At 38.0% G+C, this 23,748-nt stretch overlaps 1 protein-coding gene across 1 annotated transcript in view; it reads right to left on the bottom strand.

Moving 5' to 3' along the window:
- The window catches only part of LOC126149728 (sialin-like), a 79,103-nt gene that overhangs the window by 6,754 nt on the left and 48,601 nt on the right, over nucleotides 1-23,748 (bottom strand). The window contains exons 6-9 of the mRNA XM_049915830.1: nucleotides 21,811-21,957; nucleotides 18,192-18,324; nucleotides 17,291-17,446; nucleotides 8,997-9,082 (exon numbers count right to left, since the gene is read on the bottom strand). Coding sequence (XP_049771787.1) covers nucleotides 8,997-9,082; nucleotides 17,291-17,446; nucleotides 18,192-18,324; nucleotides 21,811-21,957 — 522 coding nt within the window. The remainder of the gene's footprint in view (nucleotides 1-8,996; nucleotides 9,083-17,290; nucleotides 17,447-18,191; nucleotides 18,325-21,810; nucleotides 21,958-23,748) is intronic.

Here is a 23,748-nt window from a genome sequence, read left to right as displayed (position 1 = left end):
TATTTCATCATACTTTTCTTCAATTTCTTCGTCATCTGCAGAGCTCTTTGTCATATAAACTTGTACTACTGTAGTAGGCGTGGGTTTTGTATCTATCTTGGCCACAATAATGCGTTCACTATGCTGTTTGTAGTAGCTTATCAGCATTCCTATTTTCATATTCATTATTAAACATACTCCTGCATTACCCCTATTTGATTTTGTTTTTATGACCCTGTATTCACCTGACCAGAAGTCTTGTTCCTCCTTCCACCGAACTTCACTAATTCCCACTATATCTAACTTTAACCTATCCATTTCCCTTTTTAAATTCTCTAACCTACCTGCCCGATTAAGGGATCTGGCATTCCACGCTCCGATCCGTAGAACGCCAGTTTTCTGTCTCCTGATAACGACATCCTCTTGAGTAGCCCCCGCCCGGAGATCCGAATGGGGGACTATTTTACCTCCAGAATATTTTACCCAAGAGGACGCCATCATCATTTAATCATACAGTAAAGCTGCATGCCCTCGGGAAAAAATTACGGCCGTAGTTTCCCCTTGGTTTCAGCCGTTCGCAGTACCAGCACAGCAAGGCCGTGTTGGTTAGTGTTGCAAGGCCAGATCAGTTAATTATCCTGACTGTTGCCCTTGCAACTACTGAAAAGGCTGCTGCCTCTCTTCAGGAACCACACGTTTGTCTGGTCTCTCAACAGATACCCCTCCGTTGTGGTTGCACCTACGGCACGGCTATCTGTATCGCTGAGGCACGCAAGACGCCCCACCAACGGTATTGTCCATGGTTCATAGGGGGGGGGGGGAAATCTGTGCTAGCTGTATAAAATGTTTTCTTTTCTGGCGTTTTTTTATAATTCTCAATTACAAATAAAATGACAAAACATACACTTACTCATGCAAGTGCAGAGTGACAATATCAATACTGTGACCTATGAACTCGTTTTGTTGTTTGTATTCCATCCTAGACTTTCCACTATAGTCTCCTTAAAATATGTCTTCCTTACCCTCAAGATTAAACAAATATAATGTTACCAGTGATCGGTCATGGGTTCTCATGACTAGCAGTATCTAAGAATGGATGAGTTTTCTGTCATAGTGGTAATAAATTATACGCATATACACAAACATCCCCCGTGAATCATTATGCCTATTAGCGAAACTAGCTGCCTGTGCGGGCAGGCAGGAAAACACAGTGGAGTACTTTAATTTATAACTTATATAGATTCATACTATCTTAAACATTTCGCATTATAAATGTGCAGAAATTACAAGACACAGTAGAAAACATACTCATATCAGCGGCTAAATAACACCGTACATGCATCAATGGCTAAATAGTCTATCCAAGCTTTAACTAATTGTACAATCGTTCAACTTTTCTGTCCGATTGGGTGCAACAAACTAACAGAATGTTCTTACTCCTGACATTACTTGTTTGATTGCCCCTCCTCATAGCTGCTCAGAATCGAACAGTATCGGAGAAATGAATACGCATTCATTCACGTAACTCCATTTCACAGTGAGTTAGCTCAGTTTATTATGCAAAGAGAGAGAGTAAAGTGTCTGAAAAGGTAGCACATCTAATCCAATACTGCAGAAATTTGCCATCAAGTTGATGGCGCATAGCTAACGCTCCTTGCATTTCACTGATTCGTTAGCCTCCTTATGAATGTCTTACTCATGCTCACCTGCTATGACACTCACGCCGAAGCCTAATTTTACACAGTAAACATGTAAACAACTTCGCCGAGTTGTTTTGTCCATTACAACTGTCATGAATTCTTCACTGAACTATTTATTACAACTGACTCACTGTTTATTGCAGCCAAATCACATTCAGTGAACTCCAGGACGCAAAATGCACATAGGGTTCCCATTGCAAACCTGTAGGACGTATCAGCGGATCAGTCGATAAATTATGTCCACAGTTAGCATGTCACTAGGCGCGGCTTGGAAGTAAGTACCCTGAGGCATCAGGTTTTGTGCAAAAACATCCGCGGCAGATTTAAGGGTTGCCGAGGATTAGTTCGTCACAGCCTCGCCTGTTGGAACCATCCAATATTTACAGCAACCTCGCCGGTGTATCCATTGACGACAACCCTGGATTACAGGGTTTTCTCCTGGACTGCAATTTGAACTTCATACATCAAAAATAGTTCTGCATCACCCCAGTTCCCAGAACTCCTGAAGATAGATGTTGACTGTGACAGACACAGTCCTTTGACGGTTCAGAGATGTCAGTAAAACCGCCCAAAGATGTAAAAAACCATGCATGAGCAGCCCCAACTAGACGAAAGGGGGACCGACAGCCGATCAGTTCCAGTCATTCCGTCAGGAATGAGGTATACGGCTCGTGTTGTCTGTAGTCCAACCATGCCTAGACCGTCAATACCGCAGTTCTATCGGGTCCGCATTGTTACTTCGTGTCAGGAAGGGCTCTTAACTAGGGAAGTGTCCAAGCGTCTTGGAGTGAACCAAAGCGATGTTGTTTGGATATGGAGGAGATACAGAGAGAGAGGAACTGTCCATGACATGCATCGCTCAGGCCGCCCAAGGGCTACTACTTCAGTGGTTGACAGGTACCTACGGATTATGGCTCGGAGGAATCCTGACAGCAACGGCACCACGTTGAAAAATACTTTTGTGCAGTCACAGGACGTCGTGTTACGACTCAAACTGTGCGCAATAGGCTGCGTGATGCGCAACCTCACTCTCGACGTCCATTGCGAGGTCCATCTTTGCAACCACGATGCCATGCAGCTTGGTACAGATGAACCCAACAACATGCCGAATGGACCCCTCAGGATTGGCATCACGTTTTCACCGATAAGTGTCGAATATGCCTTCAACCATACAATCGTCGGAGACATGTTTGGAGGCAGCCCGGTCAGGCTGAATGCCTTAGACACTCTGTCCAGCGAATGTAGCAAAGTGGACATTCCCTGCTGTTTTGGGGCGGTATTATGTGAGGCGACGTATGCCGCTGGTGGTCATAGAAGGCGCCGTAAGGGCTATACGATACGTGAATGCCATCCTCCGATCGATAGCGCAACCATATCGGCAGCATACTGGCAAGGCACTCGTCTTCATGGACCACAATTGGCGCCCCCATCGTGCTCATCTGGAGAATGACTTCCTTCAGGACAACGGTATCGCTCGACTAGAGTGGCCACCATGTTCTCCCGACATAAACCCTGTCGAACATGCCTGGGATAGATTGAAAACGGCTGTTTATGGGCGACATGACCGACCAACCACCCCGAGGGATCTACGCCGAAAAGCCGTAGAGGAGTGGAACAATCTGCCGGCCGCGGTGGTCTAGCGGTTCTAGGCGCTCAGTCCGGAACCGCGCGACTGCTACGGTCGCAGGTTCGAATCCTGCCTCGGACATGGATGTGTGTGATGTCCTTAGGTTAGTTAGGTTTAAGTAGTTCTAAGTTCTAGGGGACTGATGACCACAGATGTTAAGTCCCATAGTGCTCAGAGCCATTTGAACCATTTTGGAACAATCTGGACCAACAGTGCCTTGATGAACTTCCAAGAGAACGTCTTATTGGTTAGTAGAGGTGCTGGTGTGTACAGCAATCTGGACCAACACCTCTGAAGTACTCGCTATATGGTGGTACAACATGCAATGTCTGGTTTTCATGAGCACTAAAAGGGGAGGAAATGATGTTTATGTTGATCGCTATACCAATTTTCTGTACAGGTTCCGGTATTCTTGGAACCAAGGTCATGCAAAACTTTTTTTGATGTGTGTATATTGTTAGCTACTTCGACATTTGGTTATCACAGAACGTTCCTGCCTGCTAATTGTTGGTAGTATCTTCGGTCACTAATCAGACGACAGCTTCATTTTCAGTGAATGAACCGACGGCAAATGGGCGCAGAGAAAGCGTATTTTGTATTCAAACTCTTTTTCTGTCGAGCTTAGATGTATTCTCCTTTACTAGTGTTGATTTCTTCAACATACTTCCACAGTATTGTGTCAGCCCACAAGTGTGCATCTCGAGACGGTTTTCCTATTGTGTATTTCCAGGAGAGTCAGTAACTATTATTTAATGAGTTCAATTCTATATAAAAGTGTGCTTAATATTGAACAAACAGAAGTACTACGGTTCCCATGCATGACATGCTCTGATACTACTGCCCTTAGTGGTGCACACTGTAGCGACATGAGGCTAGCCTTACGAATTCAGATTAACTACGAATCCAAATTTGGATAAATTTCGCTCACTAAATTTCACTTTTTTTTATTGTGTGTTTTAGTAGTTGTGCAGTAGCTTCCCACAGCCTGTGAGGAACCCTAAAGCCTTTGAATTAGTACCTGGACAACTGTAACTCTATTCACTACCGGGAAACATTACAAAATATAAGTTGTTCATTGACTTCACATAAAATGATATTAAATTCCTGCAACAGGAAGGAAAAAAAACAGAAGGTAAAAGACTTCGCCAAAATGTACGCGTTGTCTTTCAAATAAGTGAGGTATACTTCTTCGTAAATAATACATCTCACTTCCGTGACCTATTTCGGGATATCTCATTGCTCACTCAAAGTTTTTTACGTATGGAATCACTGATGGTAAGAGTGGAGGAACAAATTTACTGTCATTTAGTACGAATATTCAACTCTAATTTTACGGTGTTATAAGGTGCTTGTTCATTTCATATGACTACTGGTATACAAACCTTCGAAGATATCTGAGGATTATATTCGATAATGACCGATAAACTAGTAGCAGCTGGTAGCTCTTGTCCCACAAGACCACAATAGAAACTCATGATACCAGATATTCTGTCTGTTTCTGGTTCTAACCGGTGGTCAGCGTAAGAGCAGTGGCAACAATGGGCTCTAACTAAAGCGTGAATCATCTAAGCCCTGAAAGTAACAGAGATTACTCTCAAACCAATGCGGCGCGCAGCAATGTATGAGTCGGTAGCCTTATTAGATTAGATTAGATTAGTACGTGTTCCATAGATCATGAATATGACACTTCATAATGGTGTGGAACGTGTCAGATTAATAAAAGGTGTCTATACAAGATACTACATTACACAAAATATTACATGACACTGAATATTTTTAATTTTTTTGGGGGGTTTGGGGAAATTACCCACTTACTATATACAAAAATTTATCTAATGAGTCGAAGGAGTTGCCATTAAGAAATTCTTTTAATTTCCTTTTAAATGCTATATGGCTATCTGTCAGACTTTTGGTGCTATTAGATAAGTGAGCAAAGACTTTTGTGGGAGCATAATTTACCCCCTTCCGAGCCAAAGTTAGATTTCACCTTGAGTAATGAAGATCATCCCTTCTCCTAGTGTTGTAACCATGTACACTGCTGTTCCTTTTGAATTCGTTCGGATTGTTAATAACAAATTTCATTAGTGAATATATATATATATATATATATATATATATATATATATATATATATTGAGGCTACAGGAAGATCTCTAGCTCTTTAAATAAGTGTCTGTAGGATGATCTTGGATGAGCTCCAGCAAGTATTCTGATTACACGCTTTTGTGCAAAGAACACTCTTTTACTCAATGATGAGTTACCCCAGAATATGATACCATAAGAAAGCAGAGAATGAAAATAGGCGTGGTAAGCTAATTTACTCAGATGTATATAGCCATAATTTGCAATGACGCTAATAGCCTAAGTAGCTGAACTCAAACTTTTCAGCAGATCCTCAGTGTGTTTTTTCCAGTTTAACCCCTCATCAATGCATACACCTAGAAATTTAGAATATTCTACCTTAGCTACCGATTGCTGATCGAAGTCTATATTCATTAATGGTGTCATTCCATTTACTGTGCCAGCCGGGGTGCCCGAGCGGTTCTAGGCACTACAGTCGGGAAGCGCGCGACCGCTATGGTCGCAGGTTCGAATCCTGGTTCGGGCATGGATGTGTGTGATGTCCTTAGGTTCGTTAGGTTTAAGAAGTTCTAAGTTCTAGGGGACTGATGACCTCAGAAGTTAAGTCCCATAGTGCTCAGAGCCATTTGAACCATTTGAACCATTTACTGTGTGGAACTGTATATACTGATACTGTGTTTTGTCAAAGTTTAATGAGAGCCCATTTGCAGAGAACCACTTAATGGTTTTCTGAAAAACATCTTTTACAATTTCAGCAGTTAATTCTTGTCTGTTGGGTGTGATAGCTACACTTGTATCATCGCCAAAAAGTACCAGCTTTGCATCTTCGTGAATATAGAATGGCAAGTGATTAGTATATATTAAGAACAGAAGAGGACCCAAGACCGAACCTTGCGGCACCCCATTCTTGATTGTACCCCAGTTTGAGAAATCACCAGTTTTTGCATATTATGTGAACTGCTTATTTCAGCTCTCTGCTCTCTTTCAGTTAGGTATGATTCAAACCATTGGAGTACTGTCCCATTCATACAAGAGTATTTGAGCTTATCTAGAAGTATTCCATGATTTACACAATCAAAAGCATTTCATAGATCATAAAAAATTCCAATGGGTGACTTCTGGTTACTCAGAGCATTTAATATTTCATTAGTGAAAGTATATATAGCATTTTCCGTTGAAAAACCCTTCTGGAAACCAATGTGACATTTTGTTAACACTTTATTTTGACAAAGGTGTGAAGCTACTCTACAATATACTATATATCAAAAATTTTGGATAAGGCAGTCAGAAGAGAGATTGCGCAGTAGTTGTTGAGATCAGAAGTATCTCCTTTTCTATGCAGTGGTTGAACAATGGCATATATCAGTCTATCTGGGAACATACCCTGCTTCAGAGAGCTATTACATATGTGGCTAAGAATCTCACTTATTTCTTGGGAACAAGCTTTTATTATCCTGCTGGAAATGCCATCAATTCCATGTGAGACAGTTTATTATCTTCCTAATTTCAGCAGGAGAGGTGGGTGGAATATCAATTGTATCAAATGGTGTGGGTAAGGCCTCTTCCATTAACTGCCTTGCTTCTTCTAACGAACATTTAGATCCTATTTTCTCTACATTTAAAAAATGATTATTCTAAACGTTTTCGACTTCTGACATGTTGTTTATCAAGTTAACATTCGCTTTGATGGTGATGACATCATCCTGTACTCGTGGTTGCCCTATCTCCCTTGTAATAATATTCCAAATTGTTTTGATTTTGTTATCAGAGGTATTAATCTCAGCCATGATGCACGTGCTTCTGGACTTTTTAATAACCTTTCTTAATGTAGCAGAGTAGTTTTTAAAATATTTGGCTGTTTCTGGGCCATTACTCTTTCTTGTTGTTAGATACAGTTCCCGTTTGTGGTGACAAGATATTTTTATTCCTTTAGTAAGCCAAGATTTTTGCATGGTTTCTTATAGTTAGATTTAACTACTTTCTTGGGGAAACAGTTCTTATGGAGACGACTACTTGGTCTTTAAACCATGTTTCCACCTTTCATATTGATACTACTAACCACGATTACAATAGGACTGCGAACAAGTTGCAAAGCAAGATAACACTTTTATTGCTGTTATCTTTCTGACATTAAATTTCGACTACAAAATTATGCTGAACTGCTAAGCAATTCTGTCCCGTATGATTTTTTTTTTTCAGTGGGAAAACAGGTGGGTAAAAATGATCACCATGGTGTGGACTCAGTACATTAAGGAAATGAATTCTCAGATTGGATGGGATGTTGGCAATGCCTTGTCGCTAACAGATTCCATTGTTGCCTAAACTCCTCTCTAACCCCACTTATATTTTTTCCTACCATTTCAGCTTGCAGACTGGAGCAGCTCTGCAGAGCAGTCTCTGAAGTCTTCCATAATACTTCTGTTGTGTCCTACACAGATTTGATTTATACAAACCCCAATATATACCTTCGACCTTTCTCATAATTCCCACTTCTAGGTGACTGAACTCTGCATCTTCAAACAACGACTCATCTATATTTTACAACATTATAATGGCTCTCCACCATCCAAAAACATCCGGTACTTTTGTTCCCCATGGATGTCTACCTGTCCACTATGAATCCCCACTGCTATCTACCTTTCGGCCAACGAAAGACACCGCTTCTCGCCTGCACTCCCTGCAATCTTATCTGACTAGTCCATTGTCACGATCTATGTGTATCCCTATCAGAACAGGGAAAAGGGCGTTGGAATACTTCTGGCGTCCTTGTTAAACTACGGATACCAAATCCTTCTACAATTTTCTTTCAAGAGCTAAGAAGAGGTGTCGAAACTTCTCGCCTAAAAATTTGGAGATAAAGCTGGTTTCTCTACCTCCGTACGCCTCCCATGTAACGTACGCCACACAGGAATGTGTCGGAGTTCCTTCTGACCAGATTTTTAGTATGTCCATCCCGATATTATCACACGAAATGTAACGGATGTTCATTGCCCTTCTCCAGGAAGGCAGGGTAGAAATTCCTCACAACACAAGGCTAAATGTATATTTTCATGCAAGGCAGTGAAGGAGTAGAGAGCAGAATTGGTTGATCAAAAAGGGCACTTAAAAATAAAATAAAACACACGTTCAGTAGAGACTTCGTCTGGGCATTGGTACTAATCAACTGAATTACAAAAAGGCGAAAAACTGATACGTTATCTAAAGATGTTAATGAGTTCTACAATTAATGAAAGATCTGTATGTATGTGTGTGTTTGTGTGTGTGTGTGTGTGTGTGTGTGTGTGTGTTTTGTGTGTGTGTGTACAAGTGTGGGTTGGTTTTCTTAATTCTGAACACTAACATATATTAAACTGAAATCTCGAAACACGGTGACTGGTTTCTCAGAAATGAACATCGAACACTGATACTATCTTAATTCATTTACACTGCACAGTTAAAGAAACGAATTACGATTTGCATTATACATATTTTCCCCTTAGCTGTGAAATTGTCAAACACATTACAATGTGGACACACGTTTACTAAACAGCGAAAGCTAAGTTTCAAAAACATCATTAAATGTCAGCTACCTGGAGTTATCAAATGTTAGCCAGAATTATATAACTCACATTTTTGTATGTCAATGCACCAACAACTGCAGCGGACAGAAATCCTGGAGTCACACAAATCATGTTACCAATGCCCATGAGTACACCTATTGGAAGAAAAACAAAGCAAAATTTCAGAAGGAGACACCGACGTGAAATTACATGAATGAAACTTTGCAGAACAAGTTCTCAGATATACTGTCAAAATTCAGAAAAAAATTTTGTGGAATGCATTTTACACGCTTTCTGACACACTAAAACAGTTCCAGCTCATCAACTAATATATATATATTTGCATCTTCTGAGGATCTACATAGTTTAATCAATCTAACTATATTAAATACTTTAAAAGTATCTGACAATGTGAAATCAGATACACTTTAAAACTTAAAAAAGTAATTGTTTGTATTATCTATGATTTAAGTATTGCAAAGATAGGTGTGGGTCTGGTGGTATTTTCCCAAAATTTTCTTGGAGTGGCGTACGACAGCAATAAATTTCTGGAAACACATCGTAAAGTTTCTATCTCACTTGTGACTTTCACGTGTTTACTGAAATCTGTACAATGAATTAATTTCGATCTTACTGGCGAATTTAAAGTGATGTTTACGAAAAAACTGATCAATGATATAACAAGTTTATGTTTTGCTTACAGAAATGGAAAAAAAACATTTAAACAAAATATAGTCTCAAAATTTGTACTTGTGCCAATATGCGTTAGCATTATCCGATATTGAAAAGTGGTCATGGTGCTATTTTATAAACTGACAATTGTTTTATTGTACATCGTGTTGCTTTTAAGTCGTATGATTTTGTTGCTACAGCAAACAACTTTTCTCAACCCTTTTACAAGTCTTTCTTCATTTTTATTGTTTGTTACGTTAGATTACCTGTTTACGAGTCATATATGACAGAGTACCTCTTGAGCCTTTAAACTGAAACTATCTCCAGTAGTAAAATAATGCTTTCTAGCTATGGTAAACTTTATTTGTCATATGTGTGTATACAATCACTTGCTCTTTTTCAGTCTTATCCTTACGTATCCACTGGCAGAGTTACATTTTTTAATTATTTTACGTCCAAAAGCAATAAAGGGTCCTTTCTCCTTTCCTTGATCTCATCTCACTGCAGATACGTTTACTGTTTTGGCACACAGTTCCCATTGGACGTTTTGTACAGTTTTCGAGCTTCCAGGATGCCTACAGGTATGTGGATATATCACCTAGATGCTGACACATTTATCGATCGATCAACATAATAATGAAAACTAATGTTCCTTTGATGTGTCTGTTCCCACCATGAAAAGATCTGGAAGTTGCTTTTTAACAATGAAAGCAAGTACACGCAATGACTTACACAAGCTAACAGTAGGGTCGAGGATGCCTAATACTGTTCTTATTAAAATTCCTGTTTTTAAATTTTACGCTACCACGTCATGTGCTTTTTTTTAACTGCTGTGTCTACCCTTAAATAATTAAATAATATTTCGACGTTTTGATGCCTGTAACTACAAGTTTTGACAGAGTTATTCGTTAAAATTTTTTTTGTGTGTCAATACACCAAGCATAAACTTGCTGTACCTAAAGTTGTCCCATACTGAGAGTTGAAATAAACTGAATACGATGTAAGCGTACTGTCATATCGCTGGCTTAGTTGCGGAGTATCTTTGCGGGCAGCCGCGTCTGTCGAGTCGAGCGCAGGACACGGAACTGTTGTGTTGTGTTGTGTGTAGCTCTGCATGTGACAGGCATTGTTAGCACTGAAGTTGAAGTGTTGCTACAAGTGCTATTACGGTAAAGTGATAAAATAAGTAAATAATTCAGAGGAAAGTGCGTCAGGAAGTAATTTAAAAATGAGCAGTGCTGCTGATAACGTATTTGTGTATCCTCTCGCTGCGTGTCGGGCAGTACAGTATCAGTCATCCGCGCCGTGTTAGGTCTCCCAGAATGAACAGATGTGAATCAGTAGAAATTAGTTACCTTAAAAGAGTGCAATCAAGTGCCAGTGATTCGTAGGGAGCTTGAGAACGTGCGTTCGGTCATCGCGTTTCCGCATTATCAACAATCAGCCGCGCCGCGACGGTTACGCGCACGCTCGTACAAATGAGAACTGAGAACTGAAACACTAACTTTACGAACAGTGTGAAAATATCATTACTAGTGTCAAGGAGGACTGGTACCATATATCTGTGTATGCGTGACGAGCGTAACAACCTTCGTGCGATCATCGCGTTCCGCATCATCGACAATCACCCGCGTCATGTCAGTTACACGCATGCTTGTCTGAATGATATTCTGGACTGTTAATCATCCATTAATTGGGATAACACTTCTGAATTAGAATGTAAACAGTCCAACCTGCGATTTTCCTTTAATCGTCTCAGAATATAGTTGTTAGTACCAGACGTCGAACAGTGTTGTGTTTTAACGTTGAGTGACTCCCATAAACCCGCTTGCATAATTCGATAAATAATTTCAGGTAAGCCAGCAGTAGTGTGGAGCAGAACAATACGACCGCCGCGGGATTATCAGGTACGTGGTGTGGACAGGGCGCACGGTCGAAACGACAACCAGTTTAAAGGTACTCCACCCATTTGTACTCCTGGGAGTGTTACAATGAGTAAGCAATAGCTCAGGAGGAAACTTAACAATGCCTTTCAATAAACTGTCTAGAGGATTTCTGATTATATGAAAGCAGATAAAGACTCTCCATCAAGATTGAGATCATTTTCCTAAGTTCCAGCTTCTTCTGAAATGTTGGATGGCAGCATTTACATTCAGTCGTATTTATTTCGAAAGTCTGGGAGTAATTAATGAAGCACAGTATGGTTTTAAGAAAAGTGGATGTTGTGGATGCTATAGACTATGTTTTTAAAGGTTCCAGCCTTTACTCAGGTCAAATTATGATAAAAGCAAAGTTTTTGATTGTGTAAATGAAATGATACATCTACACAAGGTGGACTTCTATTGTATTAGAGACTACAGCCTACATGTTTTAAAATTGTATCTAGAGAACTATTTATAGGATCCAGTACAGTATTATACGCAGCTGATAATCTTCCTTCACAGTAGTAACAAACTTAATAGTCAGGAAAACTGTCTCGGTGATAGAACTGTCAATGCATCTTGTCCGCATAAAGCGAATGGATTTTTGCTTTTTAAAATAAAACTACAAACGGTCCTTAGTTTAAAAATTGCTGATCATTTGGTGGACAAGTTAATGTCGGAACGAAATTTATTACTGGTATGTTACTGTATTATTATTAATACATCTAATGACATATGCCTGAAGAGCGTTCAAGATATGAGTATTTTTAATTTTCTTCATAGCTTTTTACAGTATGGTACTCTAGTATCTTGTGGGGCAAAACTAGTTATGATGATGATATCCTGTCGCTACAGAAGAGGAGAACAGGTTAATTCTTCGGTCTTCCTGTAAAACGTATTGCAAACTTCTGTTCACAACTTATAAGGGCACAAATACAATAAACTCAAATTGTACAAAGTTTTAATTAATGTAAAGGAGAGGTTTCCAGGATTAAAGCACTGAGAATACATCATTAGCTACAGCTCAAGAAATGAATGAATTCAGGAGATCCTTTTAGAACTACGAATTTACTGGGCACAAACTATTTCATAAACTGCAAATTGTTGTATGGGATCTTCAAGAACATCAGATTAAACTGATGATCTATGGATAGTCAGTTGTCGACCCATTCCATGAGATGAATGAATACATTAACTGTAATATATTATTGCACTTTCAGCGCTAATAAAATGTATTCCTGTGTAAAATCATTTTATTAATTTATGATCAGTTTGAAATTGTCTATTGTTGTAATGCTCTAACACAAATAACAATAATGTTGAGCTATTCAGACACAATTCATAGTTTGCTTCACAGATGCAGTCTACTGTTATCCCTATACTATGCCTCAGGCTCTACAAAAGCTCTTCTGCAAACTATGTTGGAGTAGCACATATAAGGCAAAAGACAAGGCTGAAAAGAACTTACTCATAATTTCAATAGTGTAAATTCCATTAATCAGCCGAAGATTCTATCTGGATATTCTCTCTACACTCTTTTTAATAGGTTCTGTTATCATTTCCCTTGAAACTCAAAAATGGAAAATAAGTATCACATTCAATGTATTTTTATAACTTTACATCTCTCTTACCCACATTTTAACAAGGTAAGTATACTAATAACAGCCCCACAAAACGAATGTTTATTTACAATGGTCAGAAATCTACAATTTGGAAACAAAAATCGAGTTTTGCACTTGAACATCGATGTTCTCAACTTCAGTCCCACACTAAACCAATTTTAATTTTGAGTGTGATCTTTTTCTTCGCGCCTATTCATAGAAAACCACCAATTGACTATGATATGCGATGAAGCTCATATTTCAGTCAAGTACGAAACGTTAATTCTACTTACAGATGCATCGAAACATTAATCTTAGAAATAGAAATAATCAGATGTCGTCTAGGTTATATTTTGAAATATAGCCTATAAGGTATCTGTACAAAACACTGGGAACTGCCTTATATCTGTTGAAATCCAGCTTTTCTTGCACTTATATATCATAATCACACAGTACTTCCACAAATCTTAACTTTTTTGCCCTGTGTCATTCTTCCCTATAATCAGCGATACTTTAACATCAGATTATTATTTCCTCAAAGCTATTTAGATAATTTACTGAAAACGTGATGTTAAGAAAACATGAGGAAGTAAATACTTTCTGATACTTTGGCTACAGTGTAAATGTGGGTGTTCTCTGTTAAGCAGGTAGTGAAAGAGCACCTGCAGATTTTACTCTAAATAACACAAAAAACACATTTAGCTGGAGAAAAAATGCTAGCTTATTTTTGATAATTATCCTCAATATTATCTAATGAAGTATTTCTCTGAATAATTCATGGGAAGCCAATAAGTTGTTGGTGAATAGTAACAAAATTGTGTGCAGCAGCTAACTGAACCGCTCTTTAGCTTAATCTGGTCACCTGTTAGTGGACATTACTACCACACATCTACACCCCTCGTCTTTATGGCAGCCTGAAATCTGTGGAGCCACTTTCAATGAGGTGTGTGCATATCTGTGGAGGAATCACAGCCATTCTTTCTCAAGAGCCAAAACCAGAGAAGGTAGTGATGTTGCACCCTGGGATCTGGAACGAATTCGACGTTCTAAGTCATTCTGAATATATTCCATTGGGTTTAGGTCGGGACTGTGGGCAGACCAGTCCATTTCGGGAATGTTATTATCCACAAACCATCGCCTCGCGGATGAAGCTTTGAGAAGGTGCACTGTCATGCTGATTCAGTCATTGTCTACAGACTGCTCCTCTACTGTATGCAGTGCCTAACGCTGTAAAATGTGTTGAGTTCCTGTGTATTTAACGTTTTCTTAAGCGCAATAGGGAGACCACATATAAAAAAATAATCCAGCCCCATACTGTAACATCACGTCCTCCATGATTTTCCAGGGCTTAGCCTTTTCCATCGGATTACCACAGTGTATAGTATGTCTCATCACCCCAAATTACTCATTTCCAGGCACCCACTGCCCAGTGGTGCCGCTCTTTACATCACCTCAAGTGTCGCTTAGCACTGAATGCAGGACTGTGTGGCTTCCGAGGCGCTGCCTGGCGTTGTACCCCCCTCCACCCCATTTTCTTAACTCCCTACGAAAGTGCTCACGTTCATAGTGCAAACTGGATGGCTGGTAGCACTTTGGATCTAGCGTGATTCCCAGTCACATCACCAACAGTAGACTTCGAGAGATTTAGAAAGTTTAATTATCTCTGAAGTGTCTGTTACTCATGTGATATCCAATAACTAATCTATGTTCGAAGCCACTGACTTCTCCCAATCGAAAAATTCTGCTGTTGTCGCTTCTCTACCCACAACACTTTACTCCCAGCTTCCTTTTATGCTGGTGGGTCCTCCTCTCGCGACACCTTATGGTCAATTACGCATTACACAGAGGTGTCTGGATACTTTCGATCGGATAGTGAATATAATATTAAAATGTATCTAAGAAACCTTCTCTTGTGTTTCTGGTTTTGGTCGTTTTGCTACTACCCTTCCTTTATAGCAGTGCACCAAGATGAATAACTTCATTCCATATACAGCTGGTAGAAGATAAAGATTCATTTTAGCTCCTTCAATTCTCACACTTACGACTGAGGACAAATAAATACTGGCGTTGCATAGGGTTCTATTCTGGGATAACGCCTGTTGTTCTTGCACATAAATGATCTTCCATCTTACACAGACAAAGCAGAATCAGTGCTTTTTCTGAAGATGCAATGATGATAATAAAATGCAGTGATGATAATCAAACCCAATAAAGCTGCAATGACAAAAGGGGGATAAATGAAATATTTAATGGTATTATTCATGAGTCCTTGAGATTTATATAAAAATAATTGTTGAAAACTACTGGTGGTGCATACTGATGAGAGCATGAATAGGAAATCTCATATTTTTACCAAAATTTTGAATTTTACTACACTTGTGGTGTACATAAATTCGTACTTCCATTCACTGATGTCAGATAGATAAAATTCAGTGACTGTCCCACACAGGTACTAAGCATGCATTAAACATAATTATTCAGTAAGGATAACGTCTGGTGTCTGTCCTTGAACTCCATGTGGATTACTGTAAACATTCGGGCAATATTTGGCTGGGCATGTTGTAGCAAGTTAAATGCCGTCACCTGGCCATGGGTACAGGTGACCAAACACTCATGGCAAGCAGCCAGTACCATCTGCTGTGCTATAAAGATGAGCCAGCAGAGTAGTTTAAAATAAGTAGACAGATATAATATTTATTTACTTATATTAAAATTTGGTTTCTGTTGGGACCAAAGGCCTCAAAATACTTTGTACGCAAAAAAAAAAAACGGTCCGTTGTAGGCCAAGATGTAAACGTCATTTATTTAAATCATGTGATTAGCTAACTTCGACAATAAGTTATTTTCAGACAAAAACGTGATGTTATATACTACATAAAGTAATTATCAGTTTCTTTTACTGTGCACATCCAAAGCCAGACATGATATTACTTAATAACATTAGGACTGAATCAATACGAAAAATTAGTAAGTGTATCGTAAGCACTGCATTTCAAGTCGCTTTCGGCGACTGATTCTGTACATTCAAAAAATTTTGATTTAACGAGGACTTATTATTTATTTGTGAATTAATGCACAGCCTTATGCATTTATTCTGCAATTGCCACATTCTGTAAATGCTTTGCTTTTTCTATGTAAACATATTTTGCTTTGCTACTTTAAATTAGTATTCATTTAATTTATCAATTTATTAGATATGAGGCTACCATTCGTATTTACTTGTTTGGTTATAATAAATAAGATCTCTGAGGAAAAGTGTAGACAACTCATTATGGGGAACATTATTACCACACATGATCAATTTTGTATTTTTACCATTTATTTTATTTATTTATTATTTCTTGTTTTATATCATGGTTGCCAATATTGGTAAAGGCCTTCAGGAGTAATTCAGAATTTCAGTTTTGGTTGTAAAACAATGGTATATGACAAGTCTCTATTTATCCTGGAATAGTAGGTCGCTTATTACCCACAGAAAATCTGTTTGTGCAGTCGCAGGTGAGTTGAGTCTTATAATGCCATATTGCCAATCAATTACAGTGTGAACAAAAAACATACAACTACTGAATCACTTACATAGTGTTGTGTACTGCTTGTAGTTACTAGTTCTATAATGAAGATATGTTTTGATAAAGTAGAGAAGACAATTATTTTCACTGGCACAATGTCATAAAGTCATGGCCCCTGTCCACATACAACATGCATGCATCTGCAAGAAAGGTGTAATTTAACAATACTATCATGAATTGGAAAGCTTAAATATCTGTACAGAAATTTCAACACCTGGTCAACTACTGAGGATGCCTGAAGATAGAAATTCACTATGAAAAGTAACTGCTACTGTTCAAAAAACTGAGTAGGAAGTATGTGGAAAAGAAGCACTAGCTCAACAGTTATTAGAATTGTGGAAGAACATATATTTACAAAGTATCTGCCTTGCTACTGGTGTTTAGTCCTTTCCAGTTAGAGCAGGCAGAAACGAGAACATACCAGCTCAAATATACATAATACATTCTACAATTAGTGTCGATAGCTTCTTTCCTCTGTTATCACATATTAAGACTGTAAAGATTCTAATTTATGATAGGACCTATGGAAACTGATGTATAAATAAATAATACTTGTTGTAGCACCAAACTACACTGCCATTTCCAAATGCTGAACTTACCAGCAAAATTGGGACTGAGATCAATGTATGTAGCTAAAGAACCTACTGTTTCAGCTCCACTCACAGTAAGAGCTGCTGTCAGGCAAATAGTGGCCATGACTGAGTTACAGCCGGAGAAGGCCAACCCTAGCATGAATATGCCTTGCAGAATATTTGCTGCCAACAAAAACATGAGTAAGCTAAGTACATTGAAAAAACATCACTTCTTAACATAAAATGTAATAAAAATGGTATAAAATGCACATTGTTTAACAATAAATGTGGCCAGCTCTTGTATTAATCAACTGCAGCTGTTACAAAATTTTAGAGAGTTAAAATAAACAAATTGCAGTTAGTTTATTTTGTAGCTTAAAATATTCATTCATTCTGAGGCATATAGTGAAAAATGTTACATTATTCTTTTCATTCTAAGAAATGAGAAGAATATGTTCATAAGATTTTGTTTGCACAAACAAATTTGATTTCGTCATTGTTTTCAAAATAATTCCAGAATTCTGTAATGTTCTTCCTAATAAGCCTTCTCTTCATTAATATTTGTTAATTATTAATTTACATTTTATAACAATAATACTAATAAAAATAGTGATAATTATAAACATATCATTACAGCGTTCGATCATTCACATTCTTATTACTCTGACAACTTCAAAAGTTTGTATTATGATACTGTGTGACCTCATGTCAACTGAATAAAATGACTCCACGTACCTTTAGATTCTCCTTGATTATGGTACAAACAGGGCAATTAAATAGCATAAAACAAAATTATTTAAGATTTTCTGAATACCATTTGTGCCATCAGTTTTTTATATTATCAACAACAGTAGCCTAAAAAACAACATTTAACAAAATCAATACATTATTTGTCTTGTAAATAACATAAAAGGGTAGATTTACTTACTTATAAAACCCGCCAACTTTCGAACTGCTGTAACTGATAGCTTTCCACTCGACAACAAGTGGTCACAACCATAACCAACTATGATGGCGAAACTCGTTCTACAAACATGGGGAAGACCAGAGAAAAATCCAACCTAAGGAAATATAAAATATGCAGGTACATAATTTAAGAAAATCTGTCAAATTTCTTTCTTAAATCTTAAGGAAACTTTTACTGGTCCAACCGAAGACTCAGACACATCTGGGGAAAATGAAAGAGCTATTAACGTCTTCTGTGATGGCTGAAAATAAAACATCAAGTTTTCAGGAGGCAATATGACAAATGTTGAACAAATTCAATTTTAGGGATACCTTCAACGATTAAAGGAATGAAATGGCAGGTAACCAAACACATAACATTGAGGAAACTGTTAAAATATGTGAACGAGTACAATGACCTAATTTCCAAAATTTGAATTTAAGTTTCTAAATTAGAAATTACGACCATTCTGCGTAATTTTCAGCTTCTTGAGCTTGTTTTTTGAAGGTGTCTTAGAAACATTTTTATGAACACAGTAATGTTCGTAATGTTGCAGAGTAACCCCTGGCCTCTTGGCTAGCATTTTGCTAATTACTTCTTTATCACCAACACTCAAACTGTATATTATTAGTTTACATGATAATAAGGTGCTGGGGTATTTTGCATTCATATCCTCTTTAGCCTGTATAATCCATAGTCCATATGATGTTGAACATTCTGCTAAGCTTCATCAATATGAATGTACAAGAACTTACTTTTAAAAATGTATTTGGTCTGCAGAACTCTTAGTTACGTTAGTATAATATACTAGAAAAAGAACTGAACTCAGACAATGAAGTTTCGTGGTATCTTACAACTGGTACATTTGATTAAACTTAGAAACATGTGGTGTAAAACAATTTTTCAATATTCATGGCCAGTACACAGATTCAAATTAATGAAAATGTATTTCGAAAAGCGTTGCAGATGGACGAAATAACACACTTCAGTTCAATAACAGCCTGTTAGCCAAGCAAAGTCACCATCCCTGCTCTGCCCTTTACCCAGTGATATTATAACAACAGCTGTTTAAGGGAGCCTTGGTGGGGTATGGGAGAATATTGAGCTACAGTAGGAAGTTTAAGTTTTAAAAGAGTCTGTGCAGAGAACTCAGATTGGTCTGTTGAATGAGAAGTTGCTGTGAAAGTGAGGGGATGTAACGTCTTTTAGCAAAACAAATATTGAAACTTCCTGGCAGATTAAAACTGTGTGCCAGACCGAGACTCGAACTCGGGACTTTTCGCGGGCAAGTGATCTACCACTGAGCTACCCAAGCACGACTCACGCCCCGTCCTCACAGCTTTACTTCTGCCAGTACCTCGTCTCCTACCTTCCAAAATTAACAGGAGCTCTCCTGGTACAGCATTTGCCCGCAAAAGGCAAAGTTTCATATTAGCGCACACTCCGCTGCAGAGTGAAAACCTCATTCTGAAAACACGTATTATTTGTGGTAAGAAAAGAAGAAAAGAATAATTGAACTGGATGATTGTAATTGCGTGGACAACGATTGTGTGAACCTTATATAATAAAGAGAAAGCACTATGTGTCATGTTTTGTTCTTGTATAGAATTATGTACTGATTAAAGATAATATCTGTGTCGGCGAGTACTGAAACCGCCACAAACGATACTTATTAAATCTGAAACAAAGATGAGAATATGTGACAAGTATAAATAATAGTGACCGAACATTAATTTCTCTGTCGTCTTCTTGGAGTTACGTGAGTAGGTAGAGCCTGTGACGTTATATTGTACGCTTTCGTAGCATTCTTTTGTCAAGATTGAGAGACGTACGGCATTACGTACTCATTGTAAAGGTGTGTAATAATTTAATCTGTTTAAAAGCCTTGAATAGAGTTACATAGCGAAAACTTGCGTTATGATTTGTAATAAGCTTGCCTGGTATTTTATCCCATCCTTTTAAGACGTTTTCAGCTATTTAAATGTTATTCGTGGTGCAGAGCTGCGCTACGAGCGAACGAGCCGCTGCCGCGGCGCATTCAAATTCCATTAAATGAAACCAATCATACCGCAAAGAAGCGGACAAGTAATAGTGAACTAAAATTATTTCTTTCAGCTTTCGGAATTGCGGAGCAGAGAAGCAGGTTTTGTGACGTGTTCTACAGGTTGACGCGGGCTGCGGATGATAAATTATCAACAGTGCAAAAAAATGAATTACCTTCATTACATAAAAGAAATCGTGCTGTGCGTAGTTTTGGTCTGGCAAACATTATAGTAAAAACATCTTTTTCTATGATAAAAGTCTCATGTTCTCATGTTAATCGTGGTACTTAGTGGTGTTTTACTTTTAACAAAAATCCATTGCAAAATTTTGATTTTGAACAATCATTGCGTATTGTAACATCAGTATTGATAACGAAGTAATTTTCATTAACCTTTTCAATAACTGTAAAGTAAGGAAGGTGTGTTGAACTTTATGGCGAGTTACAGTAGCGAAAAAATGTTCCTTTAATAGACAGCCAGATCCCGAATAATAAGAACATAATATATTTTGTTTTGTTGAAAATTAATGATCCAAAGAAAGTCACAGCACTGCATCCCTAAAAGGTATTTCGGGGCTCTTTTCCTAGCAACATATTTTATCTCATATATTAGTTGTTACGCGAGCAATAAAATAAAGCAAAGAGAACTAGCGAAAGGGACCAGTTTTACATCTGGTCTTTAACTGTTAAACTTGACAGAAATGTGTACTGCTCATTCACTTTATGAAATTTGCATTAATTTACATACCGCAGCAATACTTGGTTGCTATGTAAAGAGACAAAATTAATTCCTCTTTTATGTCACAAGTTGTAAGTCGTTATTACTTTACTGTATCTAGTCTACACAGAACGGATACAAGTAATTATAAAGTATTTTTCTCCAATGTTTGTTAAATTCTGGATAAGTTACTTTCTCATTATTCACATCTAAATACACTTTAGAAGAAATCAGACCAATTATTGCCATTCTTGTTACTCATCTGAGGAAATACAGAAATAACCGCAATTGGTCATAAAGAGTTTTAGAATCCTATGGGAATTAAAGTATTTGGAGTACCTGGAATCAATAGAAATTTTAGTGAGCAGATGAACCATAATCCTCAAATTATTTGTGAATGGTTCAGTAACGTCCATTACGGCGTATCAGGAAATTAATGTTCCACAGACGTTTGCTTTAAGTTTCATTACGTTTTCATCCACACAGTTTTCAGATGAGATCCAAATTCAGTGACTGTTTTTCAGTTAATGCACTCCCAATGCACTGCGAGAAATTTGCTAAGACCTGACAGAGATTCCTTTGTAAATGCTTAACGAGATTCAAAATTTGATTTTTTGGAATGCAGTGTCTGATATTTTTGCTGTACAGAGGAGTATGGTTCATTTGTTTAGATCTGTTAATTCAACATTATATACAATGTGTTTTGCAACACAGAAACCGATCTATATTTATTTACAGAAGCTCTGAACTGTGTATGTACTTCTTCATAATGTGGGACCATTAAATAATAAGGAACATTTACATAACATAAAATAGAGAAGGAATAATGTTTATATTATTACCTTCTGCACACTCCATCCATGCACCTTGCGGAAATATGTAGGTGCTTGGGTTAAAATAGTGAACATTCCCCAAATACAGCCCCATGCAAGCAAAAGGTTCACAATCAGTGGCCAGCTCGTAAGGATTTTAAACCATGGGATAGGAAGCTGAAAAGGAAATGTGTATCAATTATATATTCAAATGCGAGGAATAATGATCGAAACATACATTAGTCTTTACTTGCAATAAAATGGAGTCATTCTGTGCTGAAAACTATTACTGTGTGTTGCATATCACCCAATGATAGCACTGTAGTGATCTGTGAAGTCTGAGAGAAGTTACTGTAATTTACAAATCTATGTTATTTTAAATGTCGATTCTGAATTTAAGCTTTTCCACCTCAGAAATACGTAAAAAAGTTAACGTATTCAACCAAAAGCCCATGTGTCTGAATCTTATCTGCAATTTTAATTCTAATTTTCTTTTTTTTTTTGCCGACTACGCTTTTTGATAGGAAGACTCATGGGAAGCCATAGCTGGTGATTCATCATTTGACGATGAAGAATAACTGAAAATCTTTATCGTATCTTCTCTTATTTTCAGAATGAAAGATATTTCTTGCCTCCTTACTGAACTAATAGTTTCACTCACATATTAGCTTTCTGTACAGTGTTAACAAGTTAATGATTGGAAATGAAGAGCAAAAGAAGCTGTTGAGATAATGTATGCAATGGGATGTGTTTACAGGCGAACAACATTGTTTGTAATCTAAAGTAGATGAGCAGTATTACAGGATCTAAATATGTGTATCAAATTAGTTATCGCCTGTTTTTTCTGGATCGCTAACGAAGCTGAAGATCTTCTTTATGAAAAATGCGAGCTTTCGTGGAGAAAGGATAAATGGTGCTGAACAATTACTGCAGGTCATATCTACGAGGAGGAGGAGATTAGTGTTTAGCGTCCCGTCGACAATGAAGTCTTTATTGACTGAGCACAAGCTCGGATTATGAAAGGATGGGGAAGGAAAGCGGCCGTGCCCTTCCAAAGGAACTATCCAGACATTTTCCTGAGCGGTTTAGGGAAATCACGGACAATCTAAATCAGGACGGCTGGACCCGGATTTAATCCGTCGTGCTCTCGAATGCAAATGCAGTGGTCTGACCACTGTTGTACCCTGCTTGATCTTGTCACTTCTAGGAGCATATGCCATCGATTGTATGGAATCAACATGGTAAAATGACTAGATGTGGATATATGACAGAACGACACGTAGGAGTATTATGTTACGCATTGCCCATGACCATATGGTGAATGCAGTTGCCTTATGTGTTAGTACATCAATGCAGACAAACGTTTCTAAGAGTAATGGTGTACAACTTGAAGCCATGTAACCTGGCCTGAGAACACCGGTCATACGACGATTCCAACTTACAGAGACGAAAGTGAGATTTCATACCTTGTCAGTGACAATTAGCTCAAGTCCTGTAAGAATTACTGCCGGTAGTTATTTCATATTTCACCTGAACCAGTATGCGGTCTGACAGTGCGAAGGGAAATGCATGCAGTAGACGTTTCTCACAACGGCTGTGAAAGCTGCGCCTCTTCATGGGGCCAAACAGTACAGAAAAAGGACATCAGCCGATTATACACACATGTACTATAGTCCCACTAGTGATAATTTTCCTATTTTTCGAATGTTACCAGGCGCTGAGAGTACGACTGAGCCAATTGTAAACTTAAACTTCCGGTTGTAGAGCATGTAGTTTAGGCCAGAGGTGATTTTTGGTTTCTTTTTTTTTTATTTTACCGTGAAATGCACCCACATATTCAGGCTACTGTGAACACAAACTGGGATGTTTATTTCTAGAATCTCGGTGGCCAAGTACTATCCCTTCTACTATACCTTCATGATGCGTTTGCTGTGAACTCTCCTGCCTTCCACGGTGATGACAGCTATC

The sequence above is a fragment of the Schistocerca cancellata genome, chromosome 2 (genome assembly GCF_023864275.1).
Source record: "Schistocerca cancellata isolate TAMUIC-IGC-003103 chromosome 2, iqSchCanc2.1, whole genome shotgun sequence".
In the NCBI taxonomy this organism is placed as follows: Eukaryota; Metazoa; Arthropoda; class Insecta; order Orthoptera; family Acrididae; genus Schistocerca; species Schistocerca cancellata.
The sequence above is the reverse complement of the archived record's forward strand: the minus strand, read 5'-3'. Positions and strand labels throughout refer to the sequence as shown.